General features: G+C 41.1%; 1 protein-coding gene and 1 pseudogene across 1 annotated transcript; both read right to left on the bottom strand.

Annotated features, from left to right (window-relative positions):
• Positions 1 to 14,920, bottom strand: LOC132486577 (zinc finger protein 709-like). Its single transcript, XM_060093971.1, has 4 exons — positions 14,803 to 14,920; positions 3,258 to 3,384; positions 2,265 to 2,325; positions 1 to 1,885 (listed from the first exon to the last, which is right to left on the bottom strand). The coding sequence occupies exons 1-4, from the start codon at positions 14,839 to 14,841 to the stop codon at positions 406 to 408; spliced, it is 1,707 nt and encodes a 568-aa protein (XP_059949954.1). The 5' UTR covers positions 14,842 to 14,920; the 3' UTR covers positions 1 to 405.
• Positions 14,902 to 21,204, bottom strand: part of LOC132486919 (putative gustatory receptor clone PTE01) — a 21,073-nt pseudogene continuing 14,770 nt past the window's right edge.

Raw genomic sequence — 21,204 nt, forward strand, 5'->3', positions numbered from 1 at the left:
ATTAGAAATACATGTCAATTCAACCATGGAACAAACAGGCTTCAAAATGAAAAGAGAAAAATGTTAATTGATTTGAGGACAAAACAATACCTGTTAATCATTATGTAGTATTGCTTACAGAGTTCTTACAGAATTCTCTCACTTCAGTGTTCATTTTTGAACGTAAGTAGTAAATATCCAGTCGACAGATCCCCTTTAAGAATGAGGCACTGATAAAGACAATATAACTCTAAGAATTATTCTTTCATGTTATTTTTTTCTGGCACATTATACATGGATTAATTTGTATCAGGCTTTCTCAGATTTCTTACACATATAGGGTTTCTTTCCAGTGGGAGTTTTCACATGTAAGAATGAAGGCCAACTGATGTTTTCCCCACACTGCTTACATTCAAGAGGTTTCTATTAAGTATGACATCTTTCATGCCTTCGAAAGGAATTGGGTCGACTGAAGGCTTTCCCACATTCTCTACATTTGTAGGGTTTCTCACCAGTGTGTATTCTCATGTGCCCTCGAAAGGTAGTGCGATAAATGAAGGCTTTCCCACATTCTGTACATTCATAAGGTTTCTCTCCAGTATGAGTTTTTTCATGTGTTCGAAAGGATGTGTAACAACTGAAGGCTCTGCCACATTGCTTACATTCATAGGGTTTCTCTCCTGTGTGAGTTCTTTGATGTATTCGAAATGAACTGGGAAAATTGAATGCTTTCCCACATTCCTTACACTTATAAGGTCCATCTCCAGTGTGCATTATCATATGTGTTCGAACACTTGAGGGAGAAATGAAGGCTTTCCCACATTCTTTACATTTATAGGGTTTCTCTCCAGTGTGCTTTCTCACATGTCCTTGAAAGGTAGTGCGATAAATGAAGGTTTTCCCACATTCTGTACATTCATAGGGTTTCTCGCCAGTGTGAGTTCTTTCGTGTATTCGAAAGGAACTGGGCCAACTGAAAGTTTTACCACACTGTTTACATTCATATGGTTTTTCTCCAGTGTGAGTCCTTTCATGTGATCGAAACGAACTGGGACAAATGAAGGCTTTCCCACATTCCTTACATTTATAAGGTCCATCTCCAGTGTGTGTTATCATGTGTGTACGAATGCTTGAAAGAGAAATGAAGGCTTTACCACATTCCTTACATTCATAGGGTTTCTCTCCAGTGTGAATTCTTTCATGTATTCGCAAACCTAAAGGAGAACTGAAGGTTTTCTCACATTGTTTACATTCATATTGTTTCTCTGCAGTGTGAATCCTTTCATGTCTTCGAAAGGAACTGGGACAACTGAGGGCTTTACCACACTGCTTACATTCATAGGGTTTTTCTCCAGTGTGACTTCTTTCATGTATTCGCAAACCTAGAGGAGACCTGAGGGATTTACCACACTGTTTACATACGAAGGGTTTCTCTCCAGTGTGAGTTCTTTCATGTGCTCGAAATGAAGTGGAACAACTAAAGGCTTTCCCACATTCCTTACATTTATAGGGTCCTTCTCCAGTGTGTGTTATCATGTGTCTTCGAAAGGTTGTGAGCCATGTGAAGGCTTTCCCACATTCCTTACATTCATAGGGTTTCTCTCCAGTGTGAGTCCTTTCATGTCTATGAACAGATTTGCGGTAACTGAAGGCTTTCCCACATTCCTTGCATTTATATGGCTTCTCCTCATATTCATGATACTCATATGGTTTGTATCCACTGTGAGATCTGATGTGCCTATTAAGGAATGAATGATGCATGAAGACTTTCCCACACACATTACATTCACATGGTTTTACTCCAGAAAGAGTTTCCTGGTTCAGGTTAAGATTTGGAATCTGGCTGACAGTTTCTCCATCTTGATTACCTTCTTTGCTTTCACAGAGTTTTTCTACCATATGACTTCTATAAAAAATGAGAAATTATTAATGATTTCTTTAACAATTTCACATTTATTAGTAGGATATTAGAATTACATTTTTATATTTCATAGCAAAAGTGAAGGTTTTTTGCCCTTTCTGAATTTTTTGAGGGTGATTTATACGGAAAGCTCTGTAAGAGGACTTGACATAGCTATTATGAAAACAGTAATACTAATATATTGGGTTTCTTAATATTGTTTCCAAAAACACTGGACATCTATGTCATATTTAAGTAAATGTTTTCAGTGAAAAAAATTTAAGGATAACTTTGAAGCTGGGGTTGTTTTTTTGCTTATTTTAAAAAGTTTATGACATACCAGAATTCTCATGTGGCACACTGCTATCTACTGTGTGTGACTCACCTTAGTTTTCTCCCTTGGATTTTGTACCAATCTTCAATGTTATGATTGTCCCATTTTTTTCCTAAAATGCAGACCCAGAAAAATAATGCAAATTATTGGAAATTATAGAAAAATATTAGATTCTAGGTCCACGATGAGCTGTGACCATGCTTAGTTTATTTACCAATGTACAGCAGTGCCCCCTTATCCACAGTTTTGCATTCTGTGGTGTCAGTTACCTACGGTCAATTGCAGTCTGAAAATATTAACTTAAACTGTGCACGCTTCCAAGTAGTATGATGAAATCTTGCAACGTCCCGCTCTGTCCTGTCTAGGATGTGAATCATCCCTTTGTTCAGTGTATCCATGCTGTATATGCTACCTGCCCATCAATCACTTAGTAGCCATCTCAGTTTTCAGATCACTGTGGTGGTATTGCAGTGCTTGTATTCAAGTAATCCTTATTTTAATTAATGATGGCCCCAAAGCGCAAGAACAGTGATATTGGTAATTAGGATATGCCAAAGAAAAGTTATAAAGTGCTTCTTTTAAGTGAAAAGATGAAAGTTCTTGATTTAAGGGAAGAAAAAAATCATACACTGATGTTGCTAAGATGTATAGGAAAAGTGAATCTTCTATCGTGAAATTTTGAAGAAGGAAAAAGAAATCGATCTTAGTTTTGCTGTCTCATCTCAAACTGCAAAAGTTATGGACACTTAACACTTATGCATGTTAAGTTCATGTCTATTATATGTGTTCTGTTCTTAGTTATTGTTATCAATCTCTTACTGTGCACCAAATTTCTAAATTAAACTTACTATCATAGGTATGTATATATAGGATTCAGTACTATCTGCAGCTTCAGGCATCCACTGGTGGTCTTGGAATGTAACCCCTGCAGATAAGGGGGGACTACTGTATTCCTTTTCCATATTCCACATCTTGGAACAGTGTTGATGGGCAAGAAATACTTGTTCTCTAACTGAAGAAGTGAAGGAATGTTGTCATGCTTACCTATTGAGGCCAGGTTCCTCAAGGTTTCCTGCATCACATCTCTGTAAAGTTTCTTCTGCGAAGGATTCAGTAAAGCCCACTCCTCCTGGGTGAAGTTCACAGCCACATCCTCGAAGGTCACTGGGTCCTAAAACATCCCAAATATGTTTCCAGTAAGATGTGTGAATCTGACAGAACTGGGGATTTATACTCAGTTTATAGAAAGATTACATGTGATTCTGTCACCTTCAAACATTTATTTTATGTCTTGGTCATCAGAAACGGACTCTATGTCCTTACTTACTTCTTCATGAATTTAACAGCATAATGAACACAACCAAATTATTTATTCATTTTCACTGTGATCACTTTAAATGTTATTGCTCTCTGATGTCAGGGTCTAGAGCACCTTGGAGAAATGAGAGAAATGCTACACAAATGAATCAAATATCATTTTAAATACATCAATCTCTTGTGAAAATAACTCATCTCCTTTGTTATTACACACCATTTAACTCAGTACACTCCACTGATGTATGAGGTCAAATCTGCAGGAGTTTTTAAGGAATAAAACACAGTGAAGAACTGGAAGCTTTTCTTCTATTCCCATCACCAAACACGACAGTCCAGGAGGCCTGTGGAAATCCAACTTGTGACAAGGATCAGTTTGCTATACTGGCCTGAGAATTACTCCAGGTGATTAGAAATAGCCAGGTGCAACTGGCTAGATTCAAATATTCTTGTAAAGAAGTAGTACTTTTAGCTTGTGTAAAATTTATTGAAGACTCAGTTTCTCCATTCTCTCTCTGTCCCATTCATGGAGCTAGGAAGTTATTCAGAAGTTAAGGCTCAGACAACTTCACATGATATGACATGCTAAAAAGACAAAACTACTTAGACCTCAACAAAACCCTATACACAATGAGCCTCAGAGCTGCTTCTCACCGTTTTTAGCACACAAAGGCACACATAATGAAATGATAAAGTGCTAAAAGATTTCTTTTTGCTCAAAGCCCTTGCTAAATAACCTTGAGGAACAGGTTAAGAGCTGCATATTGCACAGGAATTCACTACCCTCCACAAAGGTCTGATGGTGAATCTGCCCATGATTATATAATACATAAAGGATTTACAGTGCTTTCCTCCAAAGAATGTAAAACCTCCATTCTCTAATTTCAGGTGGAAGTTTCCTGGCCAGCCACTCCAGAGGCAATCCTCCCAACATCTCTCATTTCTGAGCTCCCATATGGTGCACAGAAGCATAACAACCCAGCCCCGAATATAGGAATACGTAAGTTGATGACACCACACACTGCCAATAGTGTACAAAAGGGTTTATTACTTCCACAATTGAGGTCTCTGAGGAGTAAGGCAGGCCTCTCAAGAAGGCATGAAATGGCTTGAGAGTGCAAGGAAAAGTACATGGACTTATTTTTTAGTTGAGGTTGTGGGTGGACTGAAGAGAGAGTTCACATACAAGGGCAGGAGCAGGCACGAATTGAATCTCTTGCCACTGCCAAAGGAAGGATAACTAAGGCTTTCCTATCATCATGGATACATGTGGGTCACAAGAGGAGGAAGGAGGGATGAGGCTTCAAAGCTGTCAGCAGTCAAACATAAAAAACTGGAGACAGAGACTTCTCTTTTCTTGTTCATTGTATAATGAACTTAGAAACTAACATTCCTAACCTCACAAGAAAAAAAACAAAGAACTGAAGACACAGAGCAAACCACTGTTTCCAAAATTGGAAAGACAGAAAGAAGCTATTTTCAAACAGCTATTCTTAACAAGGCCTATCCTCAAAAGAGACTATTTCACCAGGGCCTAATGCAAAGACAAAAAAGAATACAACATCTAAGAACTTTGGGACAATGACAGCACGTGTAAAATACACACAATGAGAATACCTGATAGAAAAGGAGAAAGGAACCAAAAAACAAGTGAAGCAATCATCCCTGAGATTTTCCTAACATTAGTGATAGACAGCAAACTGCAGATCCAGGAAGCTAAGAAAAACACAAAACATGAAAAACAGAAAAAGAACACCAAAAACTTCACTGCCAAGCACATCATTTTCAACTGGAGAAAAATCAAAGACAAAGGGAACATTCTGAGAGAAGCCAGAGGGAAAAAACAAACCTTAGTTTTACTTAAGGATAAGAATTAAATCAGACCTCTTTTCAAAAACTATGCAAGCAAGAAATATCATATAACTGGAATCAAACTGTATTTATCCTTTGGAATCTGGGTTCTTTCACTTAGCAATAAATATATATATAAGATTTATCCATGTTGTTGCATATATTAATAGTTCATTACTTTTTATTGCTGAGTAGGATTGCATTGTACAGATGTACTATAATTTATTCATTCACCAGATGACATTTGAGTTATTTCCAGGTTTTGGTGATTATGAATAAAGCTGCTGTAAACATTCACATACCAAAAACAAAACAACAAAGAAAAACCCCCAACTATGCAAGCAAGAGAATGGAATGAAATATTTAAAGTGCACAATGTAAAAAAACACCATCCTACAACTCTGTGTCGAGCAAAATTATTCTTCAAAAGTGAGGGAGAATATTTTGTAATAACCTATACGGGAAAAGAATCTGGAAAATAATTATATATATATAAATTAAATAACAATATATATATAATAACTGAATAACTTTGCCATATACCTGAAATGAACACACACTATAAATCAACCATACTTCAATTAAAAAATATAAAAAAGCCGATAAGTCTTTGTAATAAAATAAAATCTCTAGGACTGCTGCATCTCAGGAAAAAAAAGTGACGGAGAAATACTTTCTGAGAAAAATTGAGGGATTGATATCAATACACCTGGTTTTACAAGAAACAGTAAAAGAAATTCATTAGAAGGTACAGGCATACCTTGGAGACAATGAGGGTTCAGTTCCAGACTACCACAATAAAGCAAATCACATGAATTTTTTTGTTTGCCAGTGCATGTAAAGTTATGTTTATACTATTCTGTACTCTGTTAAGTGTGCACTAGCATTATGCATAAATATACAATGTACATACCTTGATTTAAAAATACTTTATTGCTAAAAAATACTAACCATCAAAGATTACAGATCACAGACCACCATAACAAATGTAACAACAATTTGAAATATTGTGAGAATTACCAAATTGTGACAGGCACACAAAGTGAGCAAATGCTATTGAAAAAAAGGTGCTGATAGATTTGCTTCACACAGGGTTACAACCAATCTTCAACTTGCAAAAAATGCATTATCTGTAAAGTGCAATGAAGTGAATTGAAATAAAATAAGCTATGTCTGAAAATGATATAAACAGGTGAAACATTAGAAAAGAGGACCCTTTAAGAACTGTTCTCAGTTCACTATAGCCTTGTTGGTCTCATGGACACAAGCCCCACTGGTTTTCAAAGCTAGATGTTTTGGAACTTCCCTGGTGGTCCAGTGGTTATAAGATTCTGCCCTTTCACTGCAGGGGGTGTGGGTTCCATCCCTGATCAGGGAACTAAGATCCCACATGCTGTGTGGTTGTGGCGCCACCCCTGAAAGGCTAGATGTTTGGGGGGCTTGTCTTCATGTGTGACTCTTAAAAGCTGGGGTGCCAAGTGTGGGGTCTAAACCCTTTGCTCCTCAAGGAGAAGCTTGGAGTTTTGAGTGCCTTCCTGAAGGTGGGGTGCCATGCGGGGACAGGGGGGGTTGGTTATGGTAAGATTGTGCCTCAGCTTCTACCCACTTTGATGTGGGTGTTCTCACTTGCCCTATGCATAGGGAATCGCCTGTTATGGGCAACGAGAGATGAGCTGCTGCACGTTCCTGTACGCATGACAATGTCTGCTGCTGCCCTGCTGGATCACACCCCGGGCTCTCCGGGCTGTCTCTGCATAGCTAGACTGAGTCCTCTCCCAGGGCCTGTCTGCCCGGGATTCCTGGGGTGCTGCCCTGTGTGCGCAAGGACAATGGTTGCTTCCAGCCGCCCCACCAAGATCACACCCAAGACCCTTGGTCTGTCTTTGTGTCCAGACAGAGTCTTTTCCCAGGGTCCAGTTGGCCCAGATCTCCCACCAGGCTGTGGCGTGGAGTGTACAGGGCCAGGGTATTTGCCCAATTCAGACTGGGGAGTGGTGAAGCAGCAGCTGCCAGTGCCAGGCTCTCTCTGCCCTGATTGCTGACAAGCCAGCATGTGCACACTCCTTGCGAGTAGTGTCTTGGCCTCTCCAGCCCTTCTGACTGTCCTAGTGGTTCTCCGAGCAGCCAAGGGGGCTAGTAGTCTCCTCTCCACAGGACGCCAGGACTGGGACACACAGATTGTGGCTCCACCTGCTTGCTCCCCAAGGTGAGGGGCTGCCCATGTGGACCTTCTCTTCCTTTCAGATCCCTCCCAAGGGCACAGATCCCAACCTGATGTCTTTTTTTCTGTCCTACCCAGTTATGTGGAGATCTTTCTTGCGGCTTTGGTTGTACAGAAGTTCTTGTGGGGACCTCCCTGGTGGTCCAGTGGTTAAGACTGTGCTTCCACTGTAGGGGACGTGGGTTTGATTCCTGGTTGGGGAACTAAGATCCTGCAAGCTGTGTGGCGTGGGCCAAAAAAAAAAAAAAACCAGGGCCTCCCTGGTGGCGCAGTGGTTGAGAGTCCGCCTGCCGATGCAGGGGATACGGGTTCGTGCCCCGGTCTGGGAGGATCCCATATGCCGCGGAGCGGCTGGGCCCGTGAGCCATGGCCGCTGGGCCTGCGCATCCGGAGCCTGTGCTCCGCAACGGGGGAGGCCACAACAGTGAGAGGCCCGCATACCGCAAAAAGAAAAAAAAAAAAAAAAAAAAAAAAAAAACCAAAATGTTCTTCTGCCAGGTTCCAGTTAATTTTCTGTGAAAACTGTAGAAGTATTTTTGATGTGTTTGTAGGGGTAGGTGAGTTCCACATCCTCCTACCCTGTCATCTTGATTCCCCTTTCTCCTTTCAAATTATTAAATGATTATACTATTTGTTATGGTGATCTGTGATCAATGATCTTTGATGTTACTACAATGACTCACTGAAGGCTCAGATGATGATTGGTATTTTTTAGCTCTAAAATATTTTAAAAGTAAGGTATGTACACTTTTTATACATAATAGTATTATACACTTAATAGGCCTTGATATAGGGTAAACACAGATTTATATACACTAGGAAACCAAAATTCATGTGATAATTGCTTCATTGTGATAACTGCTTTATTGCAGTGGACTGAACCTGCAATATCTCTGAGGTATGCCTGTGGTAGATACACAAACGATAAAGATAAGGAATCTAAGCATACCAAAAAAGACAGGAATCTAAGCAAGCGAAGAAGACAGGAAAATAGGAATTACAAAACAGCCAGAAGACAGTGAACAAAATAGCAATAAGGACATACCTATCAATAATTACTTTAAATGTAAAAGAAATAATAAATTCTCCCATCAAAACACAGAGTGGCTAAATGGATTAAAAAAAAAAGACTCACCTATATACTGCCTACAAAAACCTCACCTGAGATAAAAGTACACACAAAGACTGAAAGAATGGAAAAAAAATATTCCATGTAAATGGAAACCAGAAGAAAGCTGGGGTAGCTATACTTATAACAGTCAAAACAGACTTAAGACAAAGACTGTTATAAGGGACAAAAAGGTCATTATATAATGAAAAAGGAGTAAATCCCAAAAGAGGATATAACATTTGTAAACATTTATGCACTCAAAATAGAAACATCTGAATATATAAAACAAAATTTAATAGATCTAAAGGGAGAAGTAGAAAGCCATACAGTAACAGAAAGGGACTTTTAATACCCCAATTTCATCAGTGGATACATCATTCAGACAGAAAATCAACAAAGAAACACTGGCCTTCAGTGACATATTAAGCCAGTTATTCTGTCCAAAAGCAACAAAATACACAATCTTCTCAAGGGCACATCAAACATTCTCCAGGAGAGAGCATATGTTAGGCCATAAAACAAGTCTTAATAAATTTAAGATTAAAGTCATATTAAGCATCTTTCCCGACCACAATGCCATACAACTAGAAATCGATTATAAGAAGAAAACTGGAAAATTCACATGTGGAGATTAAACATGATACTGAACAACCAATAGGTTAAAGAAATCAAAAGAGAAGTTTTAAAAAGTACCTTGAGACAAATGAAATGGAAATATAGTAGAACCCCATTATCTGTGAGGGATACATTCCAAGACACTGAATGGATGCCTGAAACCATGAATAGTACTTAACCCCACAAATATAATGTTTTTTTCCTATATATACACATGCACACACAGTGTGGATACAATGAACAAAGGGATGATTCATATCACAGGCAAGATGGAGCAGGATGGCACAAAGTTTTATCACACTCCTCAGGACAATGCACAATTCAGAACTTTATTTAAAATTTTTTTTAAGTATTTTAAAAGTGTTTATTTCTGTAATTTTCCATTTGATATTTTCAGAGCACAGTTGACTGCAGGTAACTGAAACTGTAAAAAGCAAAACTGCAGATAAAGGGGGACTACTGTGTAACATACTGAAACTTACAAGATGCAGCAAAAGCATTTCGAAGAGGGAAGTTCACAGTGACAGTGATAAATCAAGAAACAAAAAAGATCTCAAAAAACCTAACTTTACACCTCAAGGAACTAGAAAAAAAGAAAAAAACAAACGCCAAAGTTAATAAAGTGAAGGAAATAACAAAGATCATAGTGGAAATAAATGAAAAAGCCTAAGAGGAGAGTAAAAAAAAAAATCAATGAAACTAAGAGCTTTTAAAATATAAGACAGATATCCAGTAGAGATGGTGGAGGAATAAGACGTGGAGATCACCTTCCTCCACACAAATACACCAAAAATACATCTACATGTGGAACAACTCCTACAGAACACCTACTAAATGCTGGCAGAAGACCTCAGACTTCCCAGAGGGCAAGAAACTCCCCACATACCTGGCCAGGTGGCTGACAGGGTCTTGGTGCTCCGGCCCGGTGCCAGGCCTGAGCCTCTGAGGTGGGAGAGCCGAGTTCAGTACACTGGACCACCAGAGACCTCCCGACCCCATGTAATATCAGTCAGCGAGAGCTCTTCCAGAGATCTCTGTCTCAACCCTAAGACCCAGCTCCACTCAACGGCCAGCAAGCTCCAGTGCTGGACACCCCATGCCAAACAACTCGCAAGATTTGCACACACATCAATAAAGAAGATATACAAGATATACAGATGTTAAATAAGCATATGAAAAGCAGCTCAACATCAAATGTCATTAGGAAATTGCAAATAAAACAAACAGATACCACTAAACGCTTATTACAACGGGTAAAATACAAAGCACTCAGAATACCAAATACTGATGAAGATGTAAAGCTACAGGAATTCTTACTCATTGCTGATGCAAATGGAAAATGGTATGCCTACTTTGGAAGACAGGCGGTTTTTTCACAAAACTAAACATACCCTTATCATAGGATCTAGCTCCTAGATTATACTCCTTGTATATTTATATTTACCCAAATAAGTTGAAAACTTGTCTTCACACAGAAATATGCAAATCAGTGTTTATAGGTGTTTTATGCATAATTGCCAAGACTTAAGAGTTAAGCAAGATATCCTTCAATAGTAGAATGAATAAACAACCAGTGGTATATCCATATGATGAAATATTGTTCAGTGATAAAAAGAAATGAGCTATCAAGCTATCAACAGACAAGGAGGAAGCTGCTGTGTACTGGTTTGTTATAATTTCAAATTTACGCATTTATGGCTTAAGTGAAGTTGTTTTGATCTACTTGTTTATGGCTCAAGTAAAGATGTTTTGGTCCAAGAGTGAATTTGTTTACTTTGCGAGGCCATGTCAGGAGGATGCCATCAAAATTGTTCTTATCATTATGAACATGTGGAGGAGTGACAATCATGTGACGGATATTTAAACGTTAAATACCAGGAATTTGTGAGGACTTAATTTGAGCGTTCAGTCTGGGCAAGGCTACTCTTTGCTAATCTAAAAAGCTCTCAGAGGATCACGAGACACTTGTTCCTGCTGTGGCCAGGTTACTCTTGGATAGCAGTGGAGATAAACCAAGCAGCAGTCTCAGGAAGAGAAGGGACATATTTGTTTTTGCCTTGGTGAGCCTACTCCTCATAGGCAGTGCTGCAAGCCATGAAATGGTCCCTGGACCAAGCAGCCTACCTTGCCTGACAACACTAGTGCCTTTGCCCAGCAGGGAGGGATCTAAGCGGGCATCTGATACCCAGCTTTTAGTTGGAAGGACTGACGCTATCAAGAACCAATTCACATAAAGGTGCAACTCAACTAAATTTGGTCTTTATTTCTTTCATCTTCCCTTTGGCTGGAACAACAGTGTAATTAAACTATCATTGGTTTGGGGTATGTTATTTCTTTACTGGCTTATTAAGAGACATTATCCTATTTGCTATTGGGTTGTGAAATATTATAAATTATAATTCCCTCAGTTGAACCTGTGTTAAATAAATTACTGGCAAAGACAATCTCAGTCTCTGAGCATAATTTGCCTGAACGAAACAGGAAACTTAGAAGCATATCGCTAAGTGAAAGAAGACAGTCTGACAAGGCTACATACTGTATGATTCCTACTGTATAGGACACTCCGGAAGAGATAAAACTATGAGCCAGTAAAAAGATCTTTGCTTGGGAAGGATTTGGGGGTTTGAGGGAGGGACGAATGGACAGGTGAAGCACAGGGTATCCTTAGCAAAGTTAAACTATTCTATATGATATAGAAATGATGGACACATGTCATTATACACTTGCCAAAATCCCTACATTGTATAACACAAAGAGTCAAGGCTAATATAAACAGTGGACTTTATAGCATCAATATTGATCCATCAATTGCAACAAATATACCATAATAATATGACATGTAAAAAAATAGTACAAACTGTGTGGATGCAGAGGGGTCAAGTGGAAACACTCTGTACTTTCTGATCAATTTTTCTGTAAGCCTAAAATATTCTAAAAAACTGAAAATCTCACTGTTTCATACCTTACAATTTTTTAAATCCTTTGTAAGCATTATTTAAAATTAAGAGAAATTTATATACACCATACTTTCCTACCTAGTAGTCTGTTTTTTAATTAACTTTTGCTACTTTAAATTTATTTTTAAATTAATTTTAATTTTTCTACATAGAAAATCATTCTAAATTTAATTCTTTAAACACTATTGGGTATAAAACTGCAAACTGTAGAAAGTGAAAAACTTCAAATGTCTTTCTAACCAAAAGGACAAATGACATCATAGTTTGTCCCTCCACTATATTTCACACTCAGGATATGGTCAGGAATGAGTAGCATATTATAATGCATTAGGGGGTTTGCATTTAATCCATGAAGAAACCTACTAGGATTTTCAAAGACTTTCCTAAGTTTGAGTAGTTTTTCTCATACCAATTAAAACAGAAATTCAATAGTTTTTTTCACTCATCAATACAAGTAGAAATTCACTTGCCTTAAGAATTGTACAGACTTTTAAATACCAAAGTTCTCTAGGGACAAGCACATACAAAAACTGATCTAAAAATGAAAAATGTGCCTGAGAACCTAAACATACCCATCTCACAGCTTAAGATTCTGTTGTCTAAAAGGAGCAGAAATTCTGTTTGGTTCCAGGATTTTCTTGCCTTAAACACATATTTTTCAATCAACTTATATTTTTCAAAGCCTAAGAAATCAAAAATCGTATACACTCACCAAGGAAATACAATTGCAAACTGCTAAGGGAAACTAGAGCTAAAGGACTGAAATATCCAATAGATAAAGGCATCTAAAGAAAAGAAACACAAATATTCAAATCAGCTCAGGTAAGAAGCCTGCTTGCCCACAGTTAAGAACGAAAACCCACATTCAGAAAGTTAAACACATTCCCAAGCTTGGGGTCTAGATACCCAGGTTGAGATACAACCCCTAAGGTGGGTCAATCCCTGGTGAAGGAGGGTAGGGACACCTGAGCAGTCACTGGAGAGAACTCTCCTCACATTCTCACAAGTGAGGAAACTCTCAGGCAGATTCAGTTTAAGATCCGACTCAAACTCCCAAATTCATAAACTTTTTGTCCAGGAGACAGAACCTCTGACCACAGACTTTTTTAATACACAAAATACACTCCGAGTGCACCTATATCATGGATGCAGAACTCAAACATAAAACATCTAGGCCAAAGAAAACCCCCTCACTGCCGGCTCCAGATGGGAACTTTAGTTTGGAGTCACTGGCCTCAGGTCTCTGCTCCAGTCACAATATTTTGGATCACCATTGATCATTTAAATGACATAAACCCAGTGTTTCAATAATCCAGAAAAATCACTCAACCCAGTGTTTATGTGTAAAGGAAGAGAGAAGACTGTAAGGCAATTTTATTTGTTCAACAGGAAAATCCCAAAACATCTATTCCTGTCGGAAAATGAAGATGTCAATGAATTAATTCCAAAAAAAAACTGATTTGTAAACAATCGTATTGGAACACTTCTATATTTTGCAAGTCTAAGTCCTGATATGCCATTGGAAATCACCCAAAAGACGTCAGAATATTACTACATCCACTCAGGGTGGGGTGGGGGAAGGAAAACAAAAATTTTAATACACAGAATGTAATAATGAAATATTTTTCTGAAATTCACCTTTCTTGCCTCTTTGGAAAAACTTTATACTGTCTCCCCAGGTCTACTGAATAAATAAAATTTACACTTATTGAAAAACTGAGTTTCAAATAAGTGAATAAATCTTTTCAAAGAGAGAAACTCAGGAATGGAGGCAGTGCTGAAAAAAGATCACCCAGGAAAGTTTCTCAAGAGGACCCTCCACCCAAAGGTCTTCCCATAGGATGTCCGTGACCAAGAAAGATTTTGAGAGGAGAGGCACAAGCATTCCATATAATATATTCCAGGTGGTGGTTCTCTGCTTTCCTCTCAAGTAAAACAGCTATAACAATAAATCTTTAAAAAGAGCCATCCATGGCTCTGTTGATAAATGATTAAACAATTAAAATACTGCGTCCGTTTGAAACGCACCACAGAGAAAAACAGTTAATAGTGATACTATGAACTGCAGAGGGGAAGATGGCATTTGGGAATGCGGGGAAACATCTGTAAGTTTAGGGATTTATTGCCAGCCCTAGGAAGAGCTAGCCTGGGGGGACAGGGTCGTGGATCTGAGATCCTGTTCCTCAAACATTTTAAAAAGTGAGAGTAAAATGATTCCCCTGGAGAGAAAGGGGGAACCGGACACCCCCAGAGCACAGCTGCTCCCACAGTGTACCCCAGAGACCGAGTCACGATTGCCCCGAGTCCCTCCCTATGGCCACCGTGCCGTGTGGGGGAGACTCGGGTTCTTAGGGACAGGACAGGACACCCGGGGGGTCCCGGCTGTCGACCCAGCCCCTAGGCTGTGTGGCGCGCCACCGACTGACTCGGGTCCACAGACTCTGGAGTTGGCCGCACGGGAGGCCCGGTTCCATCAGTCCCACCGCCCCCCTCTCCCAACACCTGACCCCGCACACTTACCATTTTTCGGTTTCTGGAGTTTCCGGTTGTCCACCCCATGACCGCCGCGGCAAGTGCCGGTCACAGCGACACAGAATGCGGCATAACCACCTGGAGCCTTTAAGGGCAGCAGGAGCTGATGCGGTCACTGCCAGAACAAGCGGCACTGAGCACGCAGTCCATGCCTCCGGCGTCATCGTAGCAGCGCCACCACGTAAAATAATCGGCGACTCCCCTGATTAAACAGTTCACAGGGCCCCGCCCCCCCATGCCTGAGTGACAGGAGGTCGGAGGTCGCATCTTTGAGCCGACCTTGTCCTGGCAGTGGGTGGGAAATGTTCTCTCCAAGGACACATCGTCAAACCATAAGGCCACTAAGGCCTGGCACAGAACTGTGACCCTTCACAAACATGGACAATTTTGTATCCTCACTATTCGGTAATAATGAGGCTGTTCCGGGAATTCCCTGGCCGTCCAGTGGTTAGGGCTCTGTGCTTCCACTGCAGGGAGCACGGGTTGGATCCCTGGTCTGGCAACCAAGGTCCTGCAAGCCCCGCAGAGCAGCTCCTACCCCCCACCCCCCAAAAAAGACTCTGTTCCACTTTCATCTTTCACCATTTCCTTTAGGAGAATTCTGTCCCCCCTCCCCACCCCCACTCATTTGGTACTTTAAAAAGTCCCCTGGCCTCAGGGGCACTTGGCTCGGGTGGGAGGATGAACCCCACAGTCCTAGACCAGCCTTGAAGCCTCAGACACTAGGATGTGTGAAACACAGGCAGAGAAACCACCGGAAAACCTTTTCAATGGAATTCCATTAATACTCGTTTGTCGAAAGGTCAAAGGAGGTAAAACTGAAAGAACACTGCTGAGTGAAAAATATTTAGATGGTAAGGGTCTGTAGATAAACAAATCAGGACAGTGGTCATGAATGGGGCAGGATGGAGATAAGTCAGGGATGGGAACATCAGGACACCTCACCACTGCCCACAGGCCATTTAAGAATCTTCATGATGATTCCAAGGATGTGTACATCATTACTAAATCTTACCACAAAACATTTTGTACATTTTTTCCCTGAATATATTTTATGATAAAAATTTTAAGAAGAAATTCAGTTTGGAAAATAACATAATTTGTATATGTTTTTTTGCCCTGTAAGGTGGCAATCTGAGTTTTCATTCATGGTTTTGGCAGCAAAAATTAGTAATATCGACTGAAAAAATGCACAATATAAAAGTTGAGAATTATGTTTTATTTGGCGGACTTCCTGAGGACTCAAGCCTGGGAGGCTGTCTCTCAGGTAGCTCTGAGGGGCTCCAAAGAGGTAAGGGAGAAGCCAGGATATATAGGAGTTTTGCGATAAAAACCAGGTAGTGGAACATCAAAAGATTATTGTTAATTAAAGAAAACCAGATATCGCAAGTTAATGAATTAGCACTTTTCTACATGTGGGAAGATTCGAGACTCTGGACTCACTGAAAACATTCCTTTGATATGCACCTTAACTATATAGGGCCAGTATCCTTTTTTCCACCCTGAATCCCCTCAGGGTGCACAGTTGGGGATGGCTTGATGGCTGATGACTTGATGGCTGCAACATCCTTTGTTTATTGATAATGGCAGGCAGCATTTTTCATCCACAGTAACAAGCCATGTATCTATTTTTTTTTTTTTTTTTTTGCGGTACGTGGGCCTCTCACTGTTGTGGCCTCTCCCGTTGTGGAGCACAGGCTCCAGACACGCAGGCTCCAGACACGCAGGCTCAGCGGCCATGGCTCACGGGCCCAGCCGCTCCACGGCATGTGGGATCCTCCCGGACCGGGGCACGAACCCGTGTCCCCTGCATCGGCAGGCGGACTCTCTACCACTGCGCCACCAGGGAAGCCCCATGTATCTATTAGGTTGGTCAAAAAGTTCATTTGGGTTTTTCCACCTTATGGAAAAACCCAAACGAACATTTTGGCCAACCCTATATTTAGAAAAAATGGATTACATAAATTCATCATCATTTCTACCTTTTAAAAATAAAGGGTGGCATGCATTGATATGTAAAAATCTGGAGTATTTATCAATAGAACAATTAAGCAAAGTGTATTGATAAAGATACTGAGAAATAAAATATTGCCTGCCATATCAGTAAGCAAAGGATGTCACAGTCATCAGCGATTGCAGCGCCGAAACGGTGAGGTGAGCCCGGAGGAAACTCAGGATGTGAAAACACAGGATACTGGCCCCAGATAGCTGAGATGCATATACAGGAATGATTTCAGTGAGCCCAGACTCTTGCATCTTCCCATACATAGAAAAGCGCTAAATTCCTTAACTTGAGATACGGTAAGTCCCTGCAAACGACGCTTTGTAAGTCCCTGCAAACGACCCTTCAAGTTGCGAACTTTCAAAGATGCAAATGAGCGTTCCATCAACGTTAGGCGTGAGTGAAACTGCAGCTTGCCCTCCGTGTCCTCTTGCTGAGGATCCTTCAGCTCTACCATCTCCCACCTCCTCCCTCTCCTCCAGTCAGTTCTTGCGTGTTCACTCGATGCCAGCCCTGTATGCCAGCTGTTGTACTGTACTACTGTACTTTTCAAGGGACTGTACTGTAAGATTAAAAATGTTTTATTTATTCTTTTTTTATGTATTATTTGTGTGAAAAGTATTATAAACCTATTACAGTACAGTACTATATAGCCGATTGTGTTACTTGGATACCTAGACTAACTTTGTTGGACTTACAAACAAATCGGACTGATGAACATGCTCTCAGAACCAGAACTCATTCTTATGTAGGGGACTTACTGTATCTAGTTTTATTAACAGTAATCTTTTGTTCTTACTACCTGCCCTTTGTTGCAAAACTCCTATATATCCTAGCTCCCCCCTCGCCTCCTCAGAGCAGTTTTCTCAGGGTTACTTGAAATGCTGCCTCCGCACTTGAAGTCCTCAGTATGTCCACTGAAGAAAACACAACTCTCAACTTTCAGGTTGTGAACATTTTTTTCAGTTGACAATACCTTACCCCTTCTATAACTGTTACGGTAACCTACTGTGTTGGGGGGGGTCCCTACCCTAGGTTTGATTGACAACACATTACTGCCAGGAACGTATGAAAGAGTTTATTACTTCCATAATGGAAGTGTCTGGGGAGGGCAGGGAAAGCCTCTTAAGCAGGTGGGAAGTGCCTTGACAGAACAAGGAAAGGAGCCTGGCCTGAGTTTTTTTGTTTGCCTTTTTTTTTTTTTTTTTGCGGTACGCGGGCCTCTCACTGTTGTGGCCTCTCCCGCTGCGGAGCACAGGCTCTGGACACGCAGGCTTAGCGGCCATGGCTCACGGGCCCAGCCGCTCCGCGGCATGTGGGATCCTCCCGGACCGGGGCACGAACCCGTGTCCCCTGCATCGGCAGGTGGACTCTCAACCACTGCGCCACCAGGGAAGCCCTCGTTTGCTTTTTTGAAAAATATTTATTGGAGTATAGTTGATTTACAATGTTGTGTTAGTTTCTGCAGTACAGCAGAGTGAATCAATTATACGTAAACATATATCCACTCTTTTTTAGATTCTTTTCCCATATAGGTCATTACAGAGGACTGAGTAGGGTTCCCTGTGCTATACAGTAGGTCTCTATTAGTTATCTATTTTATTTATTTTAATTAAAAAAATTTTTTTGGCCACACCATGCAGCACATGGGATCTTAGTTCCCAGACCAGGGATTGAACCTGTGCCTCCTGCATTGGAAGTGGAGAGTCTTAACCACTGGACACCAGGGAAGTCGCTCTATTTTATATATGTTAGTGTGTATATGTCAATCCCAATCTCCCAATTTAACCTTCCCCACCCCCCTTTCCCCCCAGTAACCATGTTTGTTTTTCACATCTGTGACTCTATTTCTGTTTTGTAAATAAGTTCATTTGTGCCATTTTTTAAGATTCCACATATAAGCGATATAATATGATATTTGTCTTTCTCTATCTGACTTACTTCACTCAGTATGAGAATCTCTAGGTCCATCCATGTTGCTGCAAATTTTGGCCTGAGGTTTTTTGTCTGTTTGTTTGTTTGTTTGTTTTAATTGAGATTAGGATGTGGGCTAGTGTGAGATTTTGCACACAAAGGCAGGGGCTACCAAGGATTTAATCTCTTACCAGCACCAACCAAGTAAGCACCCAGGGCTTCTTGTCATCTTGTACAGATGTGGGGGCACCAGGAGAAGGAAGGATGAGGCTTTAAAAGTTGTCAGCAGTCAGGGGCTTCCCTGGTGGCGCAGTGGTTGAGGGTCCGCCTGCCGATGCAGGGGACACGGGTTCGTGCCCCGATCCCGGAGGATCCCACATGCCGCGGAGCGGCTGGGCCCGCAAGCCATGGCCGCGGAGCCTGTGTGTCCGGAGCCTGTGCTCCGCAACGGGAGAGGCCACAGCAGTGAGAGGCCCGCGTACAGCAAAAAAAAAAAAAAAAAAAAAAAAAAAAAAAAAGTTGTCAGCAGTCAAACATTAAAAAATGGAGTCAGACTTCTAGATTCTTATCTGGCATGTAAAGAGCTTAGAAGGTGACATTCCTATAATCCTCACCAGAAAAAAGCAAACAAACTTAAAATTAACGACTCGGATCTATCAAACCATTAATCACAGGGCTGACTGTTGTCTCCAAAATTGGAGAGACAGTAAAATAGCGATTTTGAAATATGCCCACAATATTCTGCTCTTAACAATGCCTGTCCTCAAAAGATTCTGTTTTACCAGTGCCTAACTGACATGGCGGGAGGGTGAAGTAGGAGATAGATGGGCCCCTGGGCCAGACAGCTGGTGTTTGTCAAGTAGAGCAAAACTGAAGTTTTGTCCTCAGCCAGACAAGAATGATGTCCGTTTTCCTTCCTCCACTGAGATGGAGGGAATGAACTAGCAGTGGGGAGTTTGTTGCAGCAAAAATAGAAATGAAGTTTTTCCCCTCCTGAGAACAAGGAAAGTAAAGGGAACAGTGATCAGGCTAGAGAAGAAACAAACAGGCCTGAAAGAGTTAATCACTCCTAGCTATATTTTAACTGTTACTAATCTGTAGTGTCTGTAACTAGATTAGTCCTTCACAAAGCTAACCTATCACTACCTGACACTATGTGAATTACGTCCTGCACCTATCACCCCCTAACTCTTGTGTGATGTAAATTACATCCTGCACCTGGTGTTTAAGCTCCCTGCACTCCCTTGTTACAAGTCACCCCTTGTCGCTTTTTGCATTTCAGAAAGAAGGTCATAGGCTAATAAACCAGAGACAAACAGGCCCAGTTACCCAGCCGGGCTGCCTGACTCCAGCTGTGACTGTTTTGAAATAATGCAAGAAGAAGAAAAATGCAAGACCTTCATGACTTCGATCCTTATCATACACCCTCGGACTTCGAGCCCCACCTATAATATCTCCTCTGATTCCTCAGGAAGTGAGGGCACAGTTCTTGAGGCACTAGCCTGCTGTGTTTTCCGCTTTGCCTGGCAAAGAATTAAAAGCTATCTTTCTTTTCCTCCAAAAACTCTGTCTCCATATTCCTGTTCAGCATCAGTGCACAGAGAGCCAAGGTCTTTTGGGCAACAGGGGAAATTGCTAACTTGAGTCTCCTCTAGCTTTTCTGCCTGACCTAAGTTGAGGGAGAGAGAGACCTCAGAAAGACTTGTGAGGTTGAGAGTTTTGTTTTGTTTAAACCCCAACAGCAAACACGTGGTGTGTTTTCTGAAACCACTTCACCAGCTCTCCAATTCCAACTGAGTGTCTTACAACTCAATTCTACCACTAACCAAAGTTAACATCAGATTCCACAGTTGAAGGGCCCAGTCCTGTTGTTGGGGGAACCTCTGACCAAAACTGCCCACCCTGGCCAGACACAATAGTAACCACTTGCAATGAGTTATCTTATAACAGGAGGTGCTGGTAAGGAATGCAGAACTAACAAGCTACCACCAACCGTAAGAATTCGGGAAAGGTCAAAAGGAGAGAAGAGATGCCAGTCCGTATATCTTACCAACCTCCCAGAATCCTTCTCACTGGAATCCATCTTGGCTGAGGGATGGGCGTGCCACCAGGAAGGACCCTGAGTCAGAATGATCGGCCAGAGACAACCCAGAAATTAACCCCATTACTATAAAACGTGAGACTTTGAGCCATGTGGAAGAGCAGTTCTTCCGGGTTCCCTTACCCTGCTGCTCTCCAGCTGGGCGCCCCTTCCCAATGAAATCTCTCGCTTTGTCAGCACGTGTGTCTCCTTGGACAATTCATTTCTGAGTGTTAGACAAGAGCCCATTCTCAGGCCCAGGAAGGGCTCCCCCTTCCTGCAACACCACAAGACTGCCCCCATGTCAGATGCCAGCTGCAAATGCAAGGCCCAGGCCACACACATTTCTGGATGGCTGACTACAAATTCAGAAGTTCCCTATAAACCCTCATGT

This window comes from Mesoplodon densirostris, chromosome 3 (genome assembly GCF_025265405.1).
Source record: "Mesoplodon densirostris isolate mMesDen1 chromosome 3, mMesDen1 primary haplotype, whole genome shotgun sequence".
Taxonomy (NCBI): domain Eukaryota; kingdom Metazoa; phylum Chordata; class Mammalia; order Artiodactyla; family Ziphiidae; genus Mesoplodon; species Mesoplodon densirostris.